Here is a 25,822-nt window from a genome sequence, read left to right as displayed (position 1 = left end):
GAAGGGGATACAAGAGAGCGCACCAACCTTGCGCATTCCCTCAGTAAACAATGAATCATTTTATTGAAGAAATATTCTCACAAGAGTAGCGATAAAACAGGCATAAAATCCCCAAAGTGCACACAGGGTCAAAGGTCAATCCAAAAGGGAGGTACAAGCTAACGCGTTTCAAAGGGTGATCTCTTCTACATCAGAAGGGCTTGGAATGGATGGAGGGGGGGGACCCCACGCCATTTTTTAAATTATTTTTTTAATTGCCGGCAATTCTTTTACATTCATCTGTCAGTGGGGAACCCCGCTGGCAGCTGGAACATGAACACGTGGTTGTCACTACTAAAATACTGCATGACTTCATCAGATAACTCCTGTCGTATTTTAGTAGCATTTACTTTTTTCTGACCCCCGGTATGGATTAATTGGTTTTCAATGCATTTCAATGGGAAATGGCGTTTTGGTTTACGACTTTTTCGCTATACAAAAAGTGCCGCAGAACAAATTACATTTATAAACTGAGGTACACCTGTATAATGTACATTCACACCAGTCCCTAACCCTCGAGGGGCGTACAATCTGAGGTTCCTAACCCTGGAGGGGCGTACAATCTAAGGTCCCTAACCCTCGAGGGGCGTACAATCTAAGGTCCCTAACCCTCGAGGAGCGTACAATCTAAGGTCCCTAACCCTCGAGGGGCGTACAATCTAAGGTCCCTAACCCTGGAGGGGCGTACAATCTAAGGTCCCTAACCCTCAAGGGGCGTACAATCTAAGGTCCCTAACCCTCAAGGGGGGTACAATCTAAGGTCCCTAACCCTCGAGGGGCGTACAATCTAAGGTCCCTAACCCTCGAGGGGCGTACAATCTAAGATCCCTAACCCTCGAGGGGCGTACAATCTAAGGTCCCTAACCCTCGAGGGGCGTACAATCTAAGGTCCCTAACCCTCAAGGGGGGTACAATCTAAGGTCCCTAACCCTCAAGGGGCGTACAATCTAAGGTCCTTAACCCTCAAGGGGCGTACAATCTAAGGTCCCTAACCCTCAAGGGGTGTACAATCTAAGGTCCCTAATCCTCAAGGGGCGTACAATCTAAGGTCCCTAACCCTCAAGGGGGGTACAATCTAAGGTCCCTAACCCTCAAGGGGCGTCCAATCTAAGGTCCCTAACCCTCGAGGAGCGTACAATCTAAGGTCCTTAACCCTCAAGGGGCGTACAATCTAAGGTCCCTAACCCTCAAGGGGTGTACAATCTAAGGTCCCTAACCCTCGAGGGGCGTACAATCTAAGGTCCCTAACCCTTGAGGAGCGTACAATCTAAGGTCCCTAACCCTCAAGGGGCGTACAATCTAAGGTCCCTAACCCTCGAGGGGCGTACAATCTAAGGTCCCTAACCCTCGAGGGGCGTACAATCTAAGGTCCCTAACCCTCAAGGGGCGTACAATCCTGACTCACATTCATACATACACATACTAGGGACAATTTAAACAGGAGCCAGTTCACCTCCCAGCATGTCTTTGGAGTGTGGGAGGAAACCGGAGTACCCAGAGAAAACCCACGCAGGCACAGGGAGAACATGCAAACCCCAGACAGGACATGCCATGGTTGGGATTTGAACTGGCAACCCGAGTGCTGCCAGGCGGAAGTGCTGCCCATTCATCCATTTGGTTAATAGATGTTTCGTCTTGATATCGGTGGCATCTTATGGAACTTATTTTTGCAAATAAAAAGAAATGTAGCGGTCGTTTTGCTGATTTCATATTTTCTGCAGTTTAATTTGTTTTTAAATTTTTTTTTTGGGGGGGGGGGGCAAGTAGGACACCAGCCCTACCCCAGAATACAGCTCCCAGGACCATAGTGGAGTGCTGCAGGAGGCTGAGACCAGGAGGTAGATTCCAGGCTGGGAGGGGCCATGGGGTGATGCAAGCGAATGTCAGGAGAATTAGAAGTGGTCATGTGATTTCACAGACGTGAAACCAGTTCTGAAATGTTACACATTCTATGGTCGGTGCAGCTCATTTACAGGAATACACAGCAGCAGAGCCGCACCCAGTGAATGCATTCCATACAAATCGATCTTTATATCTTATGTGGTGGTTTTGTCTATGGGGGGGTTTTGTTTGTTTTTTGTAATCCTTTGTATTGTGTTTATACCCTCACTGGAGATACAGAGGACAGAGCAGAATCAAAACACAAATAGAATAGAATAGAATAGAATGTTAAGTTATATTGGATATTCTGGGTTGTCTTTCGGTCGTAACTGGGAATGTAGAGAGCTCAGCAGACCGGGTAGGATCGGCAGACTGCTTCTACACGGCTACATGCCATAAACACATATGTATTTCTGTGGCATTTTGGATGCATTTCTGATCTGTGAATAGTGGGCATAGGACGCAAAAAAATAAATAAAGCAAAGTCAGTGTGTTTTTTATGTTTTTGTTGGATTTTCCATCCATTACAATGGGGAGCTGAATTTCTGGAACGTTTTTCTAAACAGCAACATTGATGCGGAATGCAGGGATTGACTTTAAAACGCACCGCGCCTGCAGGACAGGGATGTGACCAGTGCTGTGGGATTTAGGACCGGATCATGCTAGGAATTGCATGTACATGTGAATCATACGGGAATGTATGCAGATGTGAATCATACGGGAATGTATGCAGATGTGAATCATACGGGAATGTATGCAGATGTGAATCATATGGGAATGTATGCAGATGTGAATCACACAGGAACAGGGGCAGACTGACTATCTGGAAACTTGGCACTGTCCGAGGGCCCGGGGTCAGTAGGGGGCCCCATGAGATGCCCCTGGTACCTTTTTCATAGGCTTTTTTGAGTTTGGGCAAGGACACAGGGGCCCCATGATCCCCTATTGCCCGGGGGGCCCCATGAGTTGTCAGTCCGCCCCTGGTCCCTAACCCTTGAGAGGCGTACAATCTCAGGTCCCTAACTCCCATCATACATACACATACTAGGGGCCAATTTAGACAGGAGCCAATTTACCTCCCAGCATGTCTTTGGAGTGTGGGAGGAAACCCACGCAGGCACAGGGAGAACATGCAAACTCCAGGCAGGACGTGCCATGGTTGGGATTTGAACTGACAACCCGAGTACTGCCAGGTGGAAGTGCTGCCCATTTATCCATTTGGTTAATAGATGTTTCGTCTTGATATCGGTGCCGGTGGCATCTTATGGAACTTATTTTTGCAAATAACAAGACATGTAGCGGTCGTTTTGTTGATTTCATATTTTCTGCAGTTTAATTTGTCTTTATTTTTTATTTTTTTTGGGGGGGGGGGTCAAGTAGGGCACCAGGGCTCTCATCTGGTGGTTTTGTCTATGGGGGGGGGGGTTGTCTATGGGGGGGTTTTGTTTGTTTTTTGTAATCCTTTGTATTGTGTTTATACCCTCACTGGAGATACAGAGGACAGAGCAGAATCAAAACACAAATAGAATAGAATAGAATGTTACATTATATTGGATATTCTGGGTTGTCTTTCGGTCGTAACTGGGAATGTACCACAGCTCTTTGGTCTTCACCATAGTGGAGTTTGGAGTGTGACTGTTTGAGGTTGTGGACAGGTGTCTTTTATACTGATAACAAGTTCAAACAGGTGCCATTGATACAGGTAATGAGTGCAGGACAGAGGAGCCTCTTAAAGAAGAAGGTCCAGGTCTGTGAGAGCCAGAAATCTTGCTTGTTTGTAGGAGACCAAATACTTATTTTCCACCATAATTTGCAAATAAATTCTTTCCAGATCAGCCAATGAGATTGTCTGGATTTGTTTTCTCATTTTGTCTCTCATAGTTGAGGTCTCCCTATGATGCCAATTACAGGCCTCTCTCATCTTTGTAAGTGGGAGAACTTGTACCATTGGTGGGGACTAAATACTTTTTTGCCCCTCTGTATGTCCATGTGGATCACACGGGAATGTATGTACATGCGGATGTGAATCACACGGGAATGTATGTACATGTGGATGTGAATCACACGGGAATGTATGTACATGTGGATGTGAATCACACGGGAATGTATGTACATGTGGATGTGAATCACACGGGAATGTATGTCCATGCGGATGTGAATCACACGGGAATGTATGTACATGCGGATGTGAATCACACGGGAATGTATGTACATGCGGATGTGAATCACACGGGAATGTATGTCCATGTGGATGTGGATGACACGGGAATGTATGTCCATGTGGATGACACGGGAATGTATGTCCATGTGGATGTGGATGACACGGCATGCTGTGTGATCCGTCATGCACAGGTCACATGCCGTTCTGTACGGAGCACCAATAGTCCTCCAAGCACTGCCTATGGAAACGCACTGCAAGCAGATTGCATGGAACTTCTTACTCTGCACCATGTGACCCGCTGCATCTGCAACCTGCAATTGGGGGGCCATTGACTTATTATTGACCCCGCTGCAGATCACAAATGTCAGTGTTGGATGGAGGGGGAGGGGTGAGACCCCCTGTCAGTGATGGATGGAGGGGGAGGGGTGAGACCCCCTGTCAGTGATGGATGGAGGGGGAGGGGTGAGACCCCCTGTCAGTGTTGGATGGAGGGGGGAGGGAGGAGACCCCCTGTCAGTGTTGGATGGAGGGGGGATGGGAGAGACCCCCTGTCAGTGTTGGATGGAGGGGGAGGGGTAAGACCCCCTGTCAGTGTTGGATGGAGGGGGGAGGGGTGAGACCCCCTGTCAGTGTTGGATGGAGGGGGGAGGGAGGAGACCACCTGTCAGTGTTGGATGGAGGGGGAGGGGTGAGACCCCCTGTCAGTGTTGGATGGAGGGGGGAGGGAGGAGACCCCCTGTCAGTGTTGGATGGAGGGGGAGGGATGAGACCCCCTGTCAGTGTTGGATGGAGGGAAGGGGTGAGACCCCCTGTCAGTTTTGGATGGAGGGGGGAGAGAGGAGACCACCTGTGAGTGTTGGATGGAGGGGGGAGGGAGGAGACCACCTGTCAGTGTTGGATGGAGGGGGGAGGGAGGAGACCACCTGTCAGTGTTGGATGGAGGGGGAGGGGTGAGACCCCCTGTCAGTGATGGATGGAGGGGGAGGGGTGAGACCCCCTGTCAGTGTTGGATGGAGGGAAGGGGTGAGACCCCCTGTCAGTGTTGGATGGAGGGGGAGTGTGGCAGGCGCAGCACCCTTTGGTGCCTAGTGCGCTGTGGCATTAGTAAAATGATGCAATTGCTGTTTCTTTGTTTGATTAGACTGACTTTACTCTGTAATTCCTCCAATGCCGCTCTATGGATGCAGAAGGTTTAAAGAGCAAACCGAATACTTTAGTTAACTTCTTTAATAACTTCAATCTTCTTCATATAACAGCTTACAATGGGATGTTTCTTTCATATTACATTTTGGTTGTTTCTTTCATATTACATTGGGTTGTTTCTTTCATATTACATTGGGTTGTTTCTTTCATATTACATTGGGTTGTTTCTTTCATATTACATTTTGGTTGTTTCTTTCATATTACATTGGCTTGTTTCTTTCATATTACATTGGGTTGATTCTTTCATATTACATTGGGTTGATTCTTTCATATTACATTGGCTTGTTTCTTTCATATTACATTGGGTTGATTCTTTCATATTACATTGGGTTGATTCTTTCATATTACATTGGGTTGATTCTTTCATATTACATTGGGTTGATTCTTTCATATTACATTGGGTTGTTTCTTTCATATTACATTGGGTTGTTTCTTTCATATTACATTGGGATGATTCTTTCATATTACATTGGGATGATTCTTTCATATTACATTGGGTTGTTTCTTTCATATTACATTGGGTTGTTTCTTTCATATTACATTGGGTTGTTTCTTTCATATTACATTGGGATGATTCTTTCATATTACATTGGGTTGTTTCTTTCATATTACATTGGGATGATTCTTTCATATTACATTGGGTTGTTTCTTTCATATTACATTGGGTTGATTCTTTCATATTACATTGGGTTGTTTCTTTCATATTACATTGGGTTGATTCTTTCATATTACATTGGGTTGTTTCTTTCATATTACATTGGGATGATTCTTTCATATTACATTGGGTTGTTTCTTTCATATTACATTGGGTTGATTCTTTCATATTACATTGGGTTGATTCTTTCATATTACATTGGGTTGTTTCTTTCATATTACATTGGGTTGTTTCTTTCATATTACATTGGGATGATTCTTTCATATTACATTGGGTTGATTCTTTCATATTACATTGGGTTGTTTCATATTACATTGGGTTGATTCTTTCATATTACATTGGGTTGATTCTTTCATATTACATTGGGTTGATTCTTTCATATTACATTGGGTTGTTTCTTTCATATTACATTGGGTTGATTCTTTCATATTACATTGGGATGATTCTTTCATATTACATTGGGTTGTTTCTTTCATATTACATTGGATTGTTTCTTTCATATTACATTGGGTTGATTCTTTCATATTACATTGGGTTGATTCTTTCATATTACATTGGGTTGATTCTTTCATATTACATTGGGTTGATTCTTTCATATTACATTGGGTTGATTCTTTCATATTACATTGGGTTGATTCTTTCATATTACATTCGGTTGTTTCTTTCATATTACATTGGGTTGTTTCTTTCATATTACATTGGGATGATTCTTTCATATTACATTGGGATGATTCTTTCATATTACATTGGGTTGTTTCTTTCATATTACATTGGGTTGTTTCTTTCATATTACATTGGGTTGTTTCTTTCATATTACATTGGGTTGATTCTTTCATATTACATTGGGTTGTTTCTTTCATATTACATTGGGATGATTCTTTCATATTACATTGGGTTGTTTCTTTGATATTACATTGGGTTGATTCTTTCATATTACATTGGGTTGATTCTTTCATATTACATTGGGTTGATTCTTTCATATTACATTGGGATGATTCGATAGCTTATCTCGATACATTCGTTAGCTTATGTTGTTAGATTAATTCGTTAAGTTCGGTAGAATGTATCGATTATGATTACTCTACAGTGACTTGATTCGTAAGTTCGGTGGAACTACAAGTAAACACACACAACAGTTTTTACACACAGATCTACCTGCATTACTAAACAACAGAGGAACACACAAGTGCATTAAATACCTATTTGGCCTTCTCTGCTTCCATAAAGCTTCTCTGACTGGAACTTTGTCTGTTTCCTCCTCTGTCTGGTGAGCATGTGTCTCTAGAATATACTAGCAGGGAGTTTTACACCTGTCAGTGTTGGATGGAGGGGGAGGGGTGAGACCCCTGTCGGTGTTGGATGGAGGGGGGAGGGATGAGACCCCCTGTCAGTGTTGGAGGGAGAGGGATGAGACCCCCTGTCGGTGTTGGATGGAGGGGGGAGGGATGAGACCCCCTGTGAGTGTTGGATGGAGGGGGGGAGGGATGAGACCCCCTGTCAGTGTTGGATGGAGGGGGGAGGGGTGAGACCCCCTGTCAGTGTTGGATGGAGGGGGGAGGGATGAGAACCCTGTCAGTGTTGGATGGAGGGGGAGGGGTGAGACCCCCTATCAATTTTGGATGGAGGGGGAGGGATGAGACCCCCTGTCAGTGTTGGATGGAGGGGGAGGGATGAGACCCCCTGTCAGTGTTGGATGATGGGGGAGGGATGAGACCCCCTGTCAGTGTTGGATAGGGGGTAAGGGGTGAGACCCCCTGTCAGTGTTGGATGGAGGGGGAGGGGTGAGACCCTTTGTCAGTGTTGGATGGAGGGGGGAGGGATGAGACCCCCTGTCAGTGTTGGATGGAGGGGGAGGGGTGAGACCCCCTGTCAGTGTTGGATGGAGGGGGAGGGGTGAGACCCCCTGTCAGTGTTGGATGGAGGGGGAGGGGTGAGACCCCCTGTCAGTGTTGGATGGAGGGGGAGGGGTGAGACCCCCTGTCAGTTGTCAGGGAGATTCATCCTCTCCATTTGTCCTGTTCGATTTCTCACCGGAATCTGGGTGGTCTCTGCACATTGCAGGGGTAGTAACACACTTGGTTGCAGGTGAAGGGATGGTGCCGCTCATCCGGCTCCAGTACTGAGGAATGGTCTCAGCCACCGTTCTGGTCACGCCCATTGACGCATTTCACCCCGCCCACTGTTGGCTTGGTCCTCAATACTGGACTCCTGGGGTGGGTTGAGCAGCGTCCATCCCTTCACTTGTATTGGCTGACACAGGAATGGCTGGGACTCGTGCCCCCCTCTTCTCACTTGCCGGTAGGGGGGCTTTTTCCCTTCCATCCCCGGCTTGGAGCCGCGACATAAGGAATACTTTGTATCAGATTCCGATCATTTATTATTCTGGAGAAATAGTCTGCGTCCGGTGCAGAGCGCGGCGAGGATCTAGCAGGATGCGGCTGATGAGGGGTTCCGGTTTGTTTTTGTTTTGCTAACAGAAAAGTGAGGCAGTTGTGTCCATGTAGTGCGACTTCCCGCTCTGCGTCACTCAAGTCGCATCAAAGTGCTGCAGGAACCTTTATGTGTCCAAAGTCACATGTCAGGGCTGGAGTCAGGATGAAGGATTGGGACAAAATAAATAAATACAATTCATTTCGGTAATTATAATAATAACTTCATTATGTAACAATAATAATAATAAAAGTATAATACACAATACATTCTAATGTAATTATATTATTATTTAACCTCTTGCCGACCGCGCATAGCTGAATGACGGCTTCACCGCGGCCGGCCAGTTCTGGGTGGACGTCATATTACGTCCCCCCAGAACGCGCTCTCCTGCGCTCCCCAGGGGGGCGCGCACCCGGCGATCTCCGTGATCGCTGTGTCCTACGGACACAGCTGATCACGTGGTGTGTTAAAAGGCCAATCACAGCGGCCTTTTACCACGTGATCAGCGGTGTCCAATGACACGCTGATCACAGGGAAATGCAAGTGCCGGTTCTCGGCTGCACTTTCCTCACGCTGTCAGATCGTGAGGAAAGTACTGCCGAGAACCGGCAGTTGTCAGAGCGAGGATCAGCACCGATCATCAGGGCACTGATGATCAGTGCCCTGATGATCGGTGCCCAGCAGTGACACCCGCAAGTTCCGCCCAGCAGTGCACCCACTAGCTCCACCCACCTGTGCCCAGCAGTGCCCCCACCTGTGCCCAGCAGTGCACCCACCTGTGCCACTCTGCAGTGCCACCTACATGTGCCCAGCAGTGCCACCCACCTGTGCCCACCCACCTGTGCCACTCTGCAGTGCCACCTACATGTGCCCAGCAGTGCCACCCACCTGTGCCCACCCACCTGTGCCCACCAGTGCCACCCACCTGTGCCCACCCACCAGTGCTGCCCACCAGTGCCACCCACCAGTGCAGCCCAGCAGTGCTGCCAGTCAGTGCCACCAGTCAGTGCCCAGGGGTTGTGCCAGTCAGTGCCGCTAGTCAGTGCCCAGCAGTGATGCCAGTCAGTGCCGTCTATCAGTACCCATAATCAGTGTCACCTATCAGTGCCGCCTATCAGTGCTGCATATCAGTGCCGCCTATCCGTGACACCTCATTAGTACTGCCTATCAGTGCCCATCAGTGCCGCCTATCAGTGCCCATCAGTGCTGCCTCATCAACGCACATCAGTGAAGGAGAAAAAATACCTGTTTGAAAAATTTTATAAAAGAAACAAATAAACTTTTTTTTTTTTCAAATTTTTTGCAATTTTTTTATTTATAGCGCAAAAAGTAAAGCGCCCAGCGGGGAGTAAATACCACCAAAAGAAAGCTCTATTTGTGAGAAAAAAATGATCAAAATTTCATATGGGTACAATGTTGCATGACCGCGCAATTGTCAATCAAAGTGCGGCAGCGCTGAAAGCTGAAAATTGGCCTGGGGGGGAAGGGGGTAGAAGTGCCTGGTAGGCGAGGGGTTAATTTCATTATCAGCCCGCTACACCTAACCCCTTCACTGCCACACGGCTTCACACGCCAGACCCAGCCCTCTACACCTAACCCCTTCACTGCCACACGGCTTCACACGCCAGACCCAGCCGGCTACACCTAACCCCTTCACTGCCACACGGCTTCACACGCCAGACCCAGCCCGCTACACCTAACCCCTTCACTGCCACACGGCTTCACACGCCAGACCCAGCCCGCTACACCTGACCCCTTCACTGCCACACGTCTTCACACGCCAGACCCAGCCCGCTACACCTAACCCCTTCACTGCCACACGGCTTCACACGCCAGACTCAGCCCGCTGCACCTAACCCCTTCACTGCCACACGGCTTCACACGCCAGACCCAGCCCGCTACACCTAACCCCTTCACTGCCACACGGCTTCACACGCCAGACCCAGCCCGCTACACCTAACCCCTTCACTGCCACACGGCTTCACACGCCAGACCCAGCCCACTACACCTAACCCCTTCACTGCCACACGGCTTCACACGCCAGACCCAGCCTCTACACCTAACCCCTTCACTGCCACACGGCTTCACACGCCAGACCCAGCCTCTACACCTAACCCCTTCACTGCCACACGGCTTCACACGCCAGACCCAGCCCGCTACACCTAACCCCTTCACTGCCACACGGCTTCACACGCCAGACCCAGCCCGCTACACCTAACCCCTTCACTGCCACACGGCTTCACACGCCAGACCCAGCCCTCTACACCTAACCCCTTCACTGCCACACGGCTTCACACGCCAGACCCAGCCCGCTACGCCTAACCCCTTCACTGCCACACGGCTTCACACGCCAGACCCAGCCCGCTACGCCTAACCCCTTCACTGCCACACGGCTTCACACGCCAGACCCAGCCCGCTACACCTAACCCCTTCACTGCCACACGGCTTCACACGCCAGACCCAGCCCGCTACACCTAACCCCTTCACTGCCACACGGCTTCACACGCCAGACCCAGCCCGCTACACCTAACCCCTTCACTGCCACACGGCTTCACACGCCAGACCCAGCCCGCTACACCTGACCCCTTCACTGCCACACGGCTTCACACGCCAGACCCAGCCCTCTACACCTAACCCCTTCACTGCCACACGGCTTCACACGCCAGACCCAGCCCGCTGCACCTAACCCCTTCACTGCCACACGGCTTCACACGCCAGACCCAGCCCGCTACACCTAACCCCTTCACTGCCACACGGCTTCACACGCCAGACCCAGCCCGCTACACCTAACCCCTTCACTGCCACACGGCTTCACACGCCAGACCCAGCCCACTACACCTAACCCCTTCACTGCCACACGGCTTCACACGCCAGACCCAGCCTCTACACCTAACCCCTTCACTGCCACACGGCTTCACACGCCAGACCCAGCCTCTACACCTAACCCCTTCACTGCCACACGGCTTCACACGCCAGACCCAGCCCGCTACACCTAACCCCTTCACTGCCACACGGCTTCACACGCCAGACCCAGCCCGCTACACCTAACCCCTTCACTGCCACACGGCTTCACACGCCAGACCCAGCCCGCTACACCTGACCCCTTCACTGCCACACGGCTTCACACGCCAGACCCAGCCCGCTACACCTAACCCCTTCACTGCCACACGGCTTCACACGCCAGACCCAGCCCGCTACACCTAACCCCTTCACTGCCACACGGCTTCACACGCCAGACCCAGCCCGCTACACCTAACCCCTTCACTGCCACACGGCTTCACACGCCAGACCCAGCCCGCTACGCCTAACCCCTTCACTGCCACACGGCTTCACACGCCAGACCCAGCCCGCTACACCTAACCCCTTCACTGCCACACGGCTTCACACGCCAGACCCAGCCCGCTACACCTAACCCCTTCACTGCCACACGGCTTCACACGCCAGACCCAGCCCGCTACACCTAACCCCTTCACTGCCACACGGCTTCACACGCCAGACCCAGCCCGCTACACCTAACCCCTTCACTGCCACACGGCTTCACACGCCAGACCCAGCCCGCTACACCTGACCCCTTCACTGCCACACGGCTTCACACGCCAGACCCAGCCCGCTACACCTGACCCCTTCACTGCCACACGGCTTCACACGCCAGACCCAGCCCGCTACACCTAACCCCTTCACTGCCACACGGCTTCACACGCCAGACCCAGCCCGCTACACCTAACCCCTTCACTGCCACACGGCTTCACACGCCAGACCCAGCCCACTACACCTAACCCCTTCACTGCCACACGGCTTCACACGCCAGACCCAGCCCGCTACGCCTAACCCCTTCACTGCCACACGGCTTCACACGCCAGGCCCAGCCCGCTACACCTAACCCCTTCACTGCCACACGGCTTCACACGCCAGACCCAGCCCGCTACACCTAACCCCTTCACTGCCACACGGCTTCACACGCCAGACCCAGCCGGCTACACCTAACCCCTTCACTGCCACACGGCTTCACACGCCAGACCCAGCCCGCTACACCTAACCCCTTCACTGCCACACGGCTTCACACGCCAGACCCAGCCCGCTACACCTGACCCCTTCACTGCCACACGGCTTCACACGCCAGACCCAGCCCGCTACACCTGACCCCTTCACTGCCACACGGCTTCACACGCCAGACCCAGCCCGCTACACCTAACCCCTTCACTGCCACACGGCTTCACACGCCAGACCCAGCCCGCTACACCTCACCCCTTCACTGCCACACGGCTTCACACGCCAGACCCAGCCCGCTACACCTAACCCCTTCACTGCCACACGGCTTCACACGCCAGACCCAGCCCGCTACACCTAACCCTTCACTGCCACACGGCTTCACACGCCAGACCCAGCCCGCTACACCTAACCCCTTCACTGCCACACGGCTTCACACGCCAGACCCAGCCCGCTACACCTGACCCCTTCACTGCCACACGGCTTCACACGCCAGACCCAGCCCGCTACACCTGACCCCTTCACTGCCACACGGCTTCACACGCCAGACCCAGCCCGCTACACCTGACCCCTTCACTGCCACACGGCTTCACACACAATTCCCAAATAATTTCCACACCTCTGCTCTCCACAGGAGCTCTATGGGATGGGGATCTGGACTCATTGCTGGCCAGTTCAGTCCTCTCCAGCGCTTTGTCTGACACCATTTCTGGGGGCTTTGTGACGTGTGCTTTGGGGTCATTGTCCTGCTGGAAGTCCCATGACCTCTGACATTGGAGACCCAACTTTCTGACACCGGGCCCTACATTGGACCCCATAATTCTTTGATAGTCTTCAGATTTCATAATGCCATGTACACGGCCAAGACATCCAGTGCCTGAAGCAGCAAAGCCACCCCAAAACATCAGTGACCCCCCCACCATGTGTGATTGGAGGGACTGTGACCCCCCCACCATGTGTGACTGGAGGGACTGTGACCCCCCCCACCATGTGTGACTGGAGGGACTGTGACCCCCCCACCATGTGTGACTGGAGGGACTGTGACCCCCCACCATGTGTGACTGGAGGGACTGTGACCCCCCACCATGTGTGACTGGAGGGACTGTGACCCCCCCACCATGTGTGACTGGAGGGACTGTGACCCCCCCCACCATGTGTGACTGGAGGGACTGTGACCTCCCCACCATGTGTGACTGGAAGGACTGTGACCCCCCCACCATGTGTGACTGGAGGGACTGTGACCCCCCCCACCATGTGTGACTGGAGGGACTGTGACCCCCCCACCATGTGTGACAGGAGGGACTGTGACCCCCCCCCACCATGTGTGACTGGAGGGACTGTGACCCCCCCCCACCATGTGTGACTGGAGGGACTGTGACCCCCCCCACCATGTGTGACTGGAGGGACTGTGACCCCCCACCATGTGTGACTGGAGGGACTGTGACCCCCCCACCATGTGTGACTGGAAGGACTGTGACCCCCCCACCATGTGTGACTGGAGGGACTGTGACCCCCCCCACCATGTGTGAATGGAGGGACTGTGACCCCCCACCATGTGTGACTGGAGGGACTGGATTCTCCTCTTTAGGCCTCATTTCTTTTTCTGATAACAGTAGAATGATGGGATTTACCAAAAGCTGACATTTTGTTTTGTCTGTCCCCAGCACCTTCTTTGAGAAGGATCGTGACTTCCTCAGGTAAGTTTTGGCAAACTCCAATCTGGCTTCTCCCATATTTCTGTGTCAGCGGTGGGGTCCTCCTGGGTCTCTTCCCATATTTCTGTGTCAGCGGTGGGGTCCTCCTGGGTCTCTTCCCATATTTCTGTGTCATCGGTGGGGTCCTCCTGGGTCTCCTCCCATATTTCTGTGTCAGCAGTGGGGTCCTCCTGGGTCTCCTCCCATATTTCTGTGTCAGCGGTGGGGTCCTCCTGGGTCTCCTCCCATATTTCTGTGTCAGCGGTGGGGTCCTCCTGGGTCTCCTCCCATATTTCTGTGTCAGCGGTGGGGTCCTCCTGGGTCTCCTCCCATATTTCTGTGTCAGCGGTGGGGTCCTCCTGGGTCTCCTACCATATTTCTGTGTCATCGGTGGGGTCCTCCTGGGTCTCCTACCATATTTCTGTGTCAGCGGTGGGGTCCTCCTGGGTCTCCTACCATATTTCTGTGTCATCGGTGGGGTCCTCCTGGGTCTCCTCCCATATTTCTGTGTCAGCGGTGGGGTCCTCCTAGGTCTCCTCCCATATTTCTGTGTCAGCGGTGGGGTCCTCCTGGGTCTCCTCCCATATTTCTGTGTCAGCGGTGGGGTCCTCCTGGGTCTCCTCCCATATTTCTGTGTCAGCGGTGGGGTCCTCCTGGGTCTCCTCCCATATTTCTGTGTCAGCGGTGGGGTCCTCCTGGGTCTCCTCCCATATTTCTGTGTCAGCGGTGGGGTCCTCCTGGGTCTCCTACCATATTTCTGTGTCATCGGTGGGGTCCTCCTGGGTCTCCTACCATATTTCTGTGTCAGCGGTGGGGTCCTCCTGGGTCTCCTACCATATTTCTGTGTCATCGGTGGGGTCCTCCTGGGTCTCCTCCCATATTTCTGTGTCAGCGGTGGGGTCCTCCTAGGTCTCCTCCCATATTTCTGTGTCAGCGGTGGGGTCCTCCTGGGTCTCCTCCCATATTTCTGTGTCAGCAGTGAGGTCCTCCTGGGTCTCCTCCCATATTTCTGTGTCAGCAGTGAGGTCCTCCTGGGTCTCCTCCCATATTTCTGTGTCGGCAGTGAGGTCCTCCTGGGTCTCCACTCATATTTCGGTGTCGGCGGTGGGGTCCTCCTGGGTCTCCTCCATATTTCTGTGTCAGCAGTGGGGTCCTCCTGGGTCTCCTCCCATATTTCTGTGTCAGCAGTGGGGTCCTCCTGGGTCTCCTCCCATATTTCTGTGTGAGCGGTGGGGTCCTCCTGGGTTGCCCACCATATTTCTGTGTCAGCGGTGGGGTCCTCCTGGGTCTCCTCCCTTATTTTTGTGTCAGCAGTGGGGTCCTCCTGGGTCTCCCACCATATTTCTGTGTCAGCGGTGGGGTCCTCCTGGATCTCCCATCATATTTCTGTGTCAGCGGTGGGGTCCTCCTGGGTCTCCTACCATATTTCTGTGTCAGCGGTGGGGTCCTCCTGGGTCTCCTCCCATATTTCTGTGTCAGCGGTGGGGTCCTCCTGGGTCTCCTCCCATATTTCTGTGTCAGCAATGGGGTCCTCCTGGGTCTCCTCCCATATTTCTGTGTCAGCGGTGGGGTCCTCCTAGGTCTCCTCCCATATTTCTGTGTCAGCGGTGGGGTCCTCCTGGGTCTCCTCCCATATTTCTGTGTCAGCAGTGAGGTCCTCCTGGGTCTCCTCCCATATTTCTGTGTCGGCAGTGAGGTCCTCCTGGGTCTCCACTCATATTTCGGTGTCGGCGGTGGGGTCCTCCTGGGTCTCCTCCATATTTCTGTGTCAGCAGTGGGGTCCTCCTGGGTTTCCTCCCATATTTCTGTGTCAGCAGTGGGGTCCTCCTGGGTCTCCTCCCATATTTCTGTGTGAGCGGTGGGGTCCTCCTGGGTTGCCCACCATATTTCTGTGTCAGCGGTGGGGTCCTCCTGGGTCTCCTCCCTTATTTTTGTGTCAGCAGTGGGGTCCTCCTGGGTCTCCCACCATATTTCTGTGTCAGCAGTGGGGTCCTCCTGGGTCTCCTCCCATATTTCTGTGTCAGCGGTGGGGTCCTCCTGGGTCTCCTCCCATATTTCTGTGTCAGCAATGGGGTCCTCCTGGGTCTCCTCCCATATTTCTGTGTCAGCGGTGGGGTCCTCCTGGGTCTCCTACCATATTTCTGTGTCAGCGGTGGGGTCCTCCTGGGTCTCCTACCATATTTCTGTGTCATCGGTGGGGTCCTCCTGGGTCTCCTCCCATATTTCTGTGTCAGCAGTGGGGTCCTCCTGGGTCTTCTCCCATATTTCTGTGTCAGCAGTGGGGTCCTCCTGGGTCTCCTACCATAGCGTCCCTTTTCCTTCAGATGGCGATGTATAGTGGGAGTGGACACCGTTGTACCCGGTGCCTGAAGGTCAGCTTGGATTTGTCGGGAAGTCGATGGAGGTTTTTTAGCCACCATTTCAACAATCCTCCATTGCAATCTTTCATCAATTTTTCTCCTTGGGCCACGTCCAGGGAGATTAGCTACAGTGCCATGGGCTGTAAACTTTCTGACAATGTCACGCACAGTGGACACAGGAACATTAGGATCTCTGGAGATGGACTTGTCACCTTGAGGTTGTTCATGCTTTTCCACAATACTGTTCTCCAATCGTCAGATAATTCTTTGCTTCTCTTTCTCTCCTCCATGTGGCACACAGAGACACCCAACAGAAAGGTGGAGGCCGTTTGTCACCATTGTCCCCGGTTGTCGGTGTGATGTTGTCAGCGCCTGGTCATGGATACGGGGGAGTTAAATCACAAATGACAGAAACATCACAGACTGGGAACGCAATTATTTCTTACAATTCTGAGAAGATGCCAATAATTCCATCCGGTCCATTTTTTTGACAAAAATATCACGTGACAACCAACATACTGGACTGGAACCAACAACAAGAAGGTGTCACTGAATTAGGCACTTTATAGTTATTTATTCATTGTCTTGCAAGAAAAAACTGCACTTCTTTTTTTATTTTATTTTTTAATTTATATATGTATTCTTTGTTTTTTTTTTTGTTTTTGTTTTTTTAAAAAAATTATTTATTAATATATTAATTTCCTTATTTCGTTATAAGCAAATCCATAACAACAAAACCCAGAATATTGGAAGGGGGCCAATTGAGTGACCAGTATGTCAAGGGAGGTCACATGATGCAGGAGGCCCCTCCTTTTTCTTCCTCCTTCCAATCTTCTGCCAACACAATCCAAATCCCGCCCCTTCACCCTCCTGCCATCACTTAACCCCTTCATTACCCTACAGCCCAGTCCGAAGGGCCCGTCCCCAGTCATGGTGCCGGCTGTGTCTACAACACGGGGCATTGCTGTTAGTCATCTAGAATGTACCATGTGTGTCCTGCAGTCCTTCCGGCTGGTCCCACCCCCCAGGTGGGACCTCTATAGGTGTCCTGTGTAGCAGAGTTACTGCAGCTAATTCAAATCTACCAAAAAAAGTTATATATATACACACCCCTCCCCCGGACTGTATACAATGTATATATATATACCGTATCTCCCAGAAGTGAGTCCCCCCTCCCCCGGACTGTATACAATGTATATATATATATACCGTATCTCCCAGAAGTGAGTCCCCCCTCCCCCGGACTGTATACAATGTATATATATATATCCAGTATCTCCCAGAAGTGAGCCCCCCTCCCCCGGACTGTATACAATGTATATATACACACCATATCTCCCAGAAGTGAGCCCCCCCTCCCCCAGACTGTATACAATGTATATATATATATAGTATCTCCCAGAAGTGAGTCCCCCCTCCCCCAGACTGTATACAATGTATATATATATATATACACAGTATCTCCCAGAAGTGAGCCCCCCTCCCCCAGACTGTATATAATGTATATATATATATACACAGTATCTCCCAGAAGTGAGTCCCCCCTCCCCCGGACTGTATACAATGTATATATATATATACAGCATCTCCCAGAAGTGAGTCCCCCCTCCCCCCGACTGTATACAATGTATATATATATATACAGTATCTCCCAGAAGTGAGCCCCCCTCCCCCGACTGTATACAATGTATATATATATATACAGTATCTCCCAGAAGTGAGTCCCCCCTCCCCCCGACTGTATACAATGTATATATACACACACAGAGTATCTCCCAGGAGTGAGCCCCTCCCAGACTGTATACAATGTATAAAATATATATTATACATTATATACAGTCCAGGGGAGGGGGGGACTCACTTCTGGGAGATGCTGTATATGTATATACATTATATACAGTCCGGGGGAGGGGTTCACTCCTGGGAGATACTCTGTGTGTGTATATAAAATGCAGATAGTGAACCATCATACATGACAATGTGGCTGATAAAACCAACTAATAAAGTGACTGAAGTGCGTTATAAATACACAAGATAAGAAAGTCCAAAATTCAAGGTGATCCTTTTGTATACAATGTATATATATATACAGTATCTCCCAGAAGTGAGTCCCCCCTCCCCCGGACTGTATACAATGTATATATACACACACTATCTCCCAGAAGTGAGTCCCCCCTCCCCCAGACTGTGTACAATGTATATATATATATATATACACACACTATCTCCCAGAAGTGAGTCCCCCCCTCCCCCAGACTGTATACAATGTATATATATATATATATACACACACTATCTCCCAGAAGTGAGTCCCCCCCTCCCCCAGACTGTATACAATGTATATATATATACACACACTATCTCCCAGAAGTGAGTCCCCCCTCCCCCAGACTGTGTACAATGTATATATATATACACACACTATCTCCCAGAAGTGAGTCCCCCCCTCCCCCGGACTGTATACAATGTATATATATATATATATATATACACACACTATCTCCCAGAAGTGAGTCCCCCCTCCCCCGGACTGTATACAATGTATATATATATATATATATACACAGTATCTCCCAGAAGTGAGTCCCCCCTCCCCCGGACTGTATACAATGTATATATATATATATATATACACACACTATCTCCCAGAAGTGAGTCCCCCCCTCCCCCAGACTGTATACAATGTATATATATATATATATATACACAGTATCTCCCAGAAGTGAGTCCCCCCTCCCCCAGACTGTATACAATGTATATATATATATATATACACAGTATCTCCCAGAAGTGAGTCCCCCCTCCCCCGGACTGTATACAATGTATATATATATACACAGTATCTCCCAGAAGTGAGTCCCCCCTCCCCCCCCTCACATTAGTGTCAATATTTGATTCTCTCTTTCCATGTGACAACACTGAAGGAATGACACTTTGCTACAATGTGACGTAGTCAGTGTACAGTTTGTATAACATGGAAATTTGCTGTCCCCTCAAAATCACTCAACACACCGCCATTAATGTCTAATCCGCTGGCAACAAAAGTGACTCCACCCCTAAGTGACAAGGTCCAAACTGGGCCCAATGAGCCTTTTTCCCTCCCCAGTGTCATGTGACTCGGTGGTGTTCCAAGGTCTCAGGTGTGAATGGGGAGCGGGTGGGTTACATTTGGTGTTATCGCTCTCACTCTCTCATACTGGTCACTGGAAGTTCAGCATGGCACCTCATGGCAAAGAACTCTCTGAGGATCTGAAAAAAAAGAATTATTGCTCTACATAAAGATGGCCGAGGCTATAAGAAGATTGCCGAGACCCTGAAACTGAGCTGCAGCGCGGTGGCCAAGACCATACAGCGGTGTAACAGGACAGGTTCCACTGAGAACAGACCTCGCCATGGTCCACCAAAGGGGTTGAGTGCATGTGGTCAGCGTCATATCCAGAGGTTGTCTTTCGGAAATAGACGTATGAGTGCTGCCAGCATTGCTGCAGAGGGTGTAGGGGTGGGGGGGTTGGCCTGTCAGTGGTGCCAGCATTGCTACAGAGGGTGAAGGGTGGGGGGTCAGCCTGTCAGTGCTCAGACCATACACCGCACACTGCATCACATTGGTCTGCATGGCTGTCGTCCCAGAAGGAAGCCTCTTCTAAAGATGATGGACAAGAAATCCTGCAAACAGTTTGCTGAAGACAAGCAGACTGAGGACATGGATTACTGGAACCGTCTCCTGTGGTCTGATGACACCAAGATACACTGATTGGGTTCAGATGGTGTCAGGCGTGTGTGGCGGCAACCAGGTGAGGAGTACAAAGACAAGTGTGTTGCTTACAGTCAAGCATGGTGATGGGGGTGTCATGGTCTGGGGCCCCATGGTGGTGGGAGTGTCATGGTCTGGGGCCCCATGGTGGTGGGGGTGTCATGGTCTGGGGCCGCATGGTGGTGGGGGGTGTCATGGTCTGGGGCTGCAGGAGTGCTGCCGGCACTGGGGGGATACAGTTCATTGAGGGAACCATGAATGCCAACATGTACTGTGACAGACTGAAGCAGAGCGTGATCCCCTCCCTCCGGAGACTGGGCCGCAGGGCAGTATTCCAACATGATAACCACCCCAAACACACCTCCAAGACCACCACTGCCTGGCTAAAGAAGCTGAGGGTGAAGGTGATGGACTGGCCAAGCGTGTCTCCAGACCTAAACCCTATTGAGCATCTGTGGGGCGTCCTCAAATGGAAGGTGGAGGAGCGCAAGGTCTCTAACATCCTCCAGCTGCATGATGTCATCATGAAGGAGTGGAAGAGGGAAGGTGGAGGAGCGCAAGGTCTCCAACATCCACCAGCTGCATGAGGACGTCATGGAGGAGTGGAAGACGGAAGATGGAGGATTGCAAGGCCTCTAACATCCACCAGCTCCGTGATATCATCATGGAGGAGTGGAAGAGGACTCCAGTGGCAACCTGTGAAGCTCTGGTGACCTCCATGTCCAAGAGGGTTAAGGCAGTGCTGGAAAATAATGGCGGCCACACAAAATATTGACCCTTTGGGCCCAATTTGGACCTTGTCTCTTAGGGGTGGACTCACTTTTGTTGCCGGCGGTTTCGACATTAATGGCTGTGTAAAAAAAAAAAAAAGTTATTTTGAGGGGACAGCAAATTTCCATGTTATACAAGCTGTACACTGACTACGTCACATTGTAGCAAAGTGTAATTTCTTCAGTGTTGTCACATGAAAAGAGAGAATCAAATATTGACACAAATGTGAGGGGGAGGGGGGGACTCACTTCTGGGAGATACGGTATATATTTCCCTGACTGAACCCTTCCCATCCCTAACTACACCCAACCAATGTCAATAACTCTTTTACAGTAAAAAATGATAAATATCAGTTCTGATAAAGTTATGTCCAAATCATCGGGTCAGCAGCTAAAATAATATGTAAAATGTATTCTGGAGCTCATCTTGTTTTCAAAGTAAAGGAAATGTGACAACATCTGTAACCTTTTCTTAGTAAGTGAGAAGTCACTGCCATAGAATGATAGAAACTCTTCCGTATATAACTGACTCGTGTATATTTCATCCAGGAAGAGAAGACGCATCACGATCTACTATGGAGTCATTCCTTCAGGTGAGATTCTGAAGATTTATTGGATTTATGTAAAGTTCTGATCATCCATTTCCTTCTGGAACACTGAATGTGATGAAACCACATAGGCGAGGAGGAGATGTAGAGGTGCTCCAGGAAGGGTTGGACAGACGTTGGGATGATTTGTGGGGTGGCTCCGGAACGACCGCCAGCCAGTTTGGTAAAAGCAAAACAGTTCATTTCTTCGGTTCATGAAAAACAAAAGACAACTTACTTCAGCAAAAGTCTATAAACAGACCCAAAAGCTGGTTTCAGAAGCTGAATCATAACCTCACCACAATCTTCCGTCCCATACAGGGGGTTAGGCTCCTCCATACAGGGGGTTAGGCTCCTCCATACAGGGGGTTAGGCTCCTCCATACAGGGGGTTAGGCTCCTCCATACAGGGGGTTAGGCTCCTCCATACAGGGGGTTAGGCTCCTCCATACAGGGGGTTAGGCTCCTCCATACAGGGGGTTAGGCTCCACCATACAGGGGGTTAGGCTCCTCCTTACAGGGGGTTAGGCTCCTCCATACAGGGGGTTAGGCTCCTCCATACAGGGGGTTAGACTCCTCCATACAGGGGGTTAGACTCCTCCATACAGGGGGTTAGGCTCCTCCATACAGGGGGTTAGACTCCTCCATACAGGGGGTTAGAATCCTCCATACAGGGGGTTAGACTCCTCCATACAGGGGGTTAGGCTCCTCCATACAGGGGGTTAGGCTCCTCCATACAGGGGGTTAGGCTCCTCCATACAGGGGGTTAGGCTCCTCCATACAGGGGGTTAGGCTCCTCCATACAGGGGTTAGGCTCCTCCATACAGGGGGGTTAGGCTCCTCCATACAGGGGGTTAGGCTCCTCCATACAGGGGGTTAGACTCCTCCATACAGGGGGTTAGACTCCTCCATACAGGGGGTTAGACTCCTACATACAAGGGTGCCAGGCAGGCCACATTGGGGGATCAACAGCCTGTGTCTCAGTTTGTCTGAGCGCTTCCACTAGCCTCACAGCCTGTGAGTCTCTCTCTTCACTTCCCTGACACGACTGCCAATTTCCCTCTGCTGCCATTTAAGCCTCCCTGACCCGGGATTTAACCCCCTTGAGACCAAAGTCCTGGTTGTCTCTGCAACGGTCTCCCATAAAGAGACCACACTGCAAATATCGGGGAAATGTATCTACCATCCAGGACAAACTCACGGTGTCATGTAAAATCCTAAGGAATTCCCATCCTTGAGGAGCAAAGTCTAACGCACATCAGATGGGGTTTGGTCATCATGGACAATCTATTCATTCAATGATCTGATGTAAGTGTGTTCCTTTGTGAAGGAGGGGGGTTGGGGCACTGGGATTGGCTTACCTCAAAGCAGCTAGTAGGGCACCAAGGACAGCTGAAGAAAGAAGGCAGCTTCAACCTGACCATAGATGGTGGACCATCTGAGTCTCCCAATGATGGGGCAGGCTTATCTAAGGAAAAGGGAGCCAAAGGAAGTAAGGAATGTCCCACGGGATGAGTTGGTCTTCTGCGGCAGATACCCCATGGGTGTAAACTTCCAGCTCACCCTACTATAGATGGTTGACATCAAAAACAAAATGAGGGAAATTTACCAAACCATCAAGTAGACACAGAGTTGGGGTAAGGCTGGAGGTCGAGGTGGGCAGCAGGCAGATGAACAAGCAAGGTTGTAACCAAGAAAACCAGTCAGCAGAGTGGTGGGAATCTGGAGCTAGGATACCGGGAGTCGGGTACTTGGTGCTACGTAGAAGTGGAAGGTACAAGCACAGTGTCCAGCCCCGCTGCCTAACATGGTGTCCGGAGGGGGCTGTGCACATGCTGCTACAAAATGTATACAACAGGTCGTACCTGGCAGAAAGTACTGCAGCCATACAATCCATTTACATCTAGGTTCACACCTACGCAGGTTGAGTTTCTGCACTGCATTTTGTGTTTTTGCTGCGGTTTTTTTTTTTCCATTTTTCTTTTCTTGTTGCTAGGCAGATTTTAAACACCAAACGCATCAAAAACGCAATGCATGGTGTTCTGCAGCCTTCCCATTGAAGTTTATAGAACCAAAAATGCAACGTTTTGCATTCAGAAAAGTCCCCAACCCTTTCCAAAAAAACGCACCGGAGTGCATACGTGGAGATGGGAATGTGTCCCATAAGAAATCATGTTACATGGAATGTACTGCGTTTCTGCAGAAAATCGCCCAGGTGTGAAACTGGGGTACGTGAATGGGGCCGGCCACATCTGACCTGCATGTAATGCCTGTGGTGCTGTCCTGCGGGATTTTACAGGTTAACAGGCAGAGACATAACTCCTCCCAGCCACCTGTCAAATGGGACATAACTCCTCCCAGCCACCTGTCAAATGGGACATAACTCCTCCCAGCCACCTGTCAAATGGGACATAACTCCTCCCAGCCACCTGTCAAATGGGACATAACTCCTCCCAGCCACCTGTCAAATGGGACATAACTCCTCCCAGCCACCTGTCAAATACAAACCACTTTCCTGAACGGTGGCAATGCGGAAAAAAAAAAAAGGCTCAAAATAGTAACCTAAAAACAGGACACAAGAAAGTACATTTTTAAAAAAAATTTTGAGTATTTTGTTGCTTCTTGTAGGACAATGTGTTACATTCTTGCATACTGTCTCTTGATGACTATTTTTATGCCTTTTTTCCCCCTATTTTAATAAAAAAAAAATAAAAAACCCCAATAAACAGCAAAACTGCAAAACAGAAAAATTGTTAGATATATGTGACACGTTCCCACTGACTCAAAAAAAGCTGTGTAAAGTGATTGAATTCCCCTCCCCCATGGCCATACACACCCAAGAGCTTTTATCTGCCCCCCAGGTCGCATGGACTTGTTCTGCCTTTGTCCACAGAAGAGTTCCTGATCCAACAATCATCATTGTGGACTCTGTGGTCCTTGTTCTGATTTATCCCCATGACACCATATACTGTGTAAAAGCCAAACAATTAGAGATGTATATTTCTGTTGTAATCTTTATTCATTATTTAGTATCAATGTGCTGACTACAGAAACATTTATATGTTGTAGGTGGCACTGGTAGCATTCCTGCTTTTCCTTCCTGTGAAGACCTCAGGTAAGTGGCCATTTCCAGATCAAGAATGGACCAGTGTTTCACAACCTTCCTTCAACCAAGACACCCTCTAAAATTATGGACAGTCTTGAGGCACCCTCTAAAATTATGTACGGTCTTGAGGCACCCTCTAAAATTATGGACAGTCTTGAGGCACCCTCTAAAATTATGTACGGTCTTGAGGCACCCTCTAAAATTATGGACGGTCTTGAGGCACCCTCTAAAATTATGGACGGTCTTGAGGCACCTCTAAAATTATGGACAGTCTTGAGGCACCCTCTAAAATTATGGACAGTCTTGAGGCACCCTCTAAAATTATGGACGGTCTTGAGGCACCCTCTAAAATTATGGACGGTCTTGAGGCACCCTCTAAAATTATGGACGGTCTTGAGGCACCCTCTAAAATTATGGACAGTCTTGAGGCACCCTCTAAAATTATGGACAGTCTTGAGGCACCCTCTAAAATTATGGACGGTCTTGAGGCACCCTCTAAAATTATGGACGGTCTTGAGGCACCCTCTAAAATTATGGACGGTCTTGAGGCACCCTCTAAAATTATGGACGGTCTTGAGGCACCCTCTAAAATTATGGACGGTCTTGAGGCACCTCTAAAATTATGGACGGTCTTGAGGCACCCTCTAAAATTATGGACGGTCTTGAGGCACCCTCTAAAATTATGGACAGTCTTGAGGCACCCTCTAAAATTATGGACGGTCTTGAGGCACCCTCTAAAATTATGGACGGTCTTGAGGCACCCTCTAAAATTATGGACAGTCTTGAGGCACCCTCTAAAATTATGGACAGTCTTGAGGCACCCTCTAAAATTATGGACGGTCTTGAGGCACCCTCTAAAATTATGGACGGTCTTGAGGCACCCTCTAAAATTATGGACGGTCTTGAGGCACCCTCTAAAATTATGGACGGTCTTGAGGCACCCTCTAAAATTATGGACGGTCTTGAGGCACCTCTAAAATTATGGACGGTCTTGAGGCACCCTCTAAAATTATGGACGGTCTTGAGGCACCCTCTAAAATTATGGACAGTCTTGAGGCACCCTCTAAAATTATGGACGGTCTTGAGGCATCCTCTAAAATTATGGACGGTCTTGAGGCACCCTCTAAAATTATGGACAGTCTTGAGGCACCCTCTAAAATTATGGACAATTTCAAGGCACCCTCTAAAATTATGGA

General features: G+C 49.9%; 1 protein-coding gene across 1 annotated transcript in view; it reads left to right on the top strand.

Annotated features, from left to right (window-relative positions):
- The window catches only part of LOC149441067 (V-set domain containing T-cell activation inhibitor 1-like), a 65,408-nt gene that overhangs the window by 4,089 nt on the left and 35,497 nt on the right, over positions 1-25,822 (top strand). The window contains exons 2-5 of the mRNA XM_089657800.1: positions 14,024-14,056; positions 16,715-16,956; positions 21,484-21,527; positions 24,590-24,635. Of these exons, the coding sequence (XP_089513926.1) occupies positions 21,510-21,527; positions 24,590-24,635 (64 nt within the window). The 5' untranslated portion in view covers positions 14,024-14,056; positions 16,715-16,956; positions 21,484-21,509. The remainder of the gene's footprint in view (positions 1-14,023; positions 14,057-16,714; positions 16,957-21,483; positions 21,528-24,589; positions 24,636-25,822) is intronic.

The sequence above is a fragment of the Staurois parvus genome, unplaced genomic scaffold (assembly GCF_062004578.1).
Source record: "Staurois parvus isolate SC_StPar_1 unplaced genomic scaffold, SC_StPar_1.0 ptg001029l, whole genome shotgun sequence".
In the NCBI taxonomy this organism is placed as follows: Eukaryota; Metazoa; Chordata; class Amphibia; order Anura; family Ranidae; genus Staurois; species Staurois parvus.
This window is presented reverse-complemented; position numbering and strand designations above follow the sequence as displayed.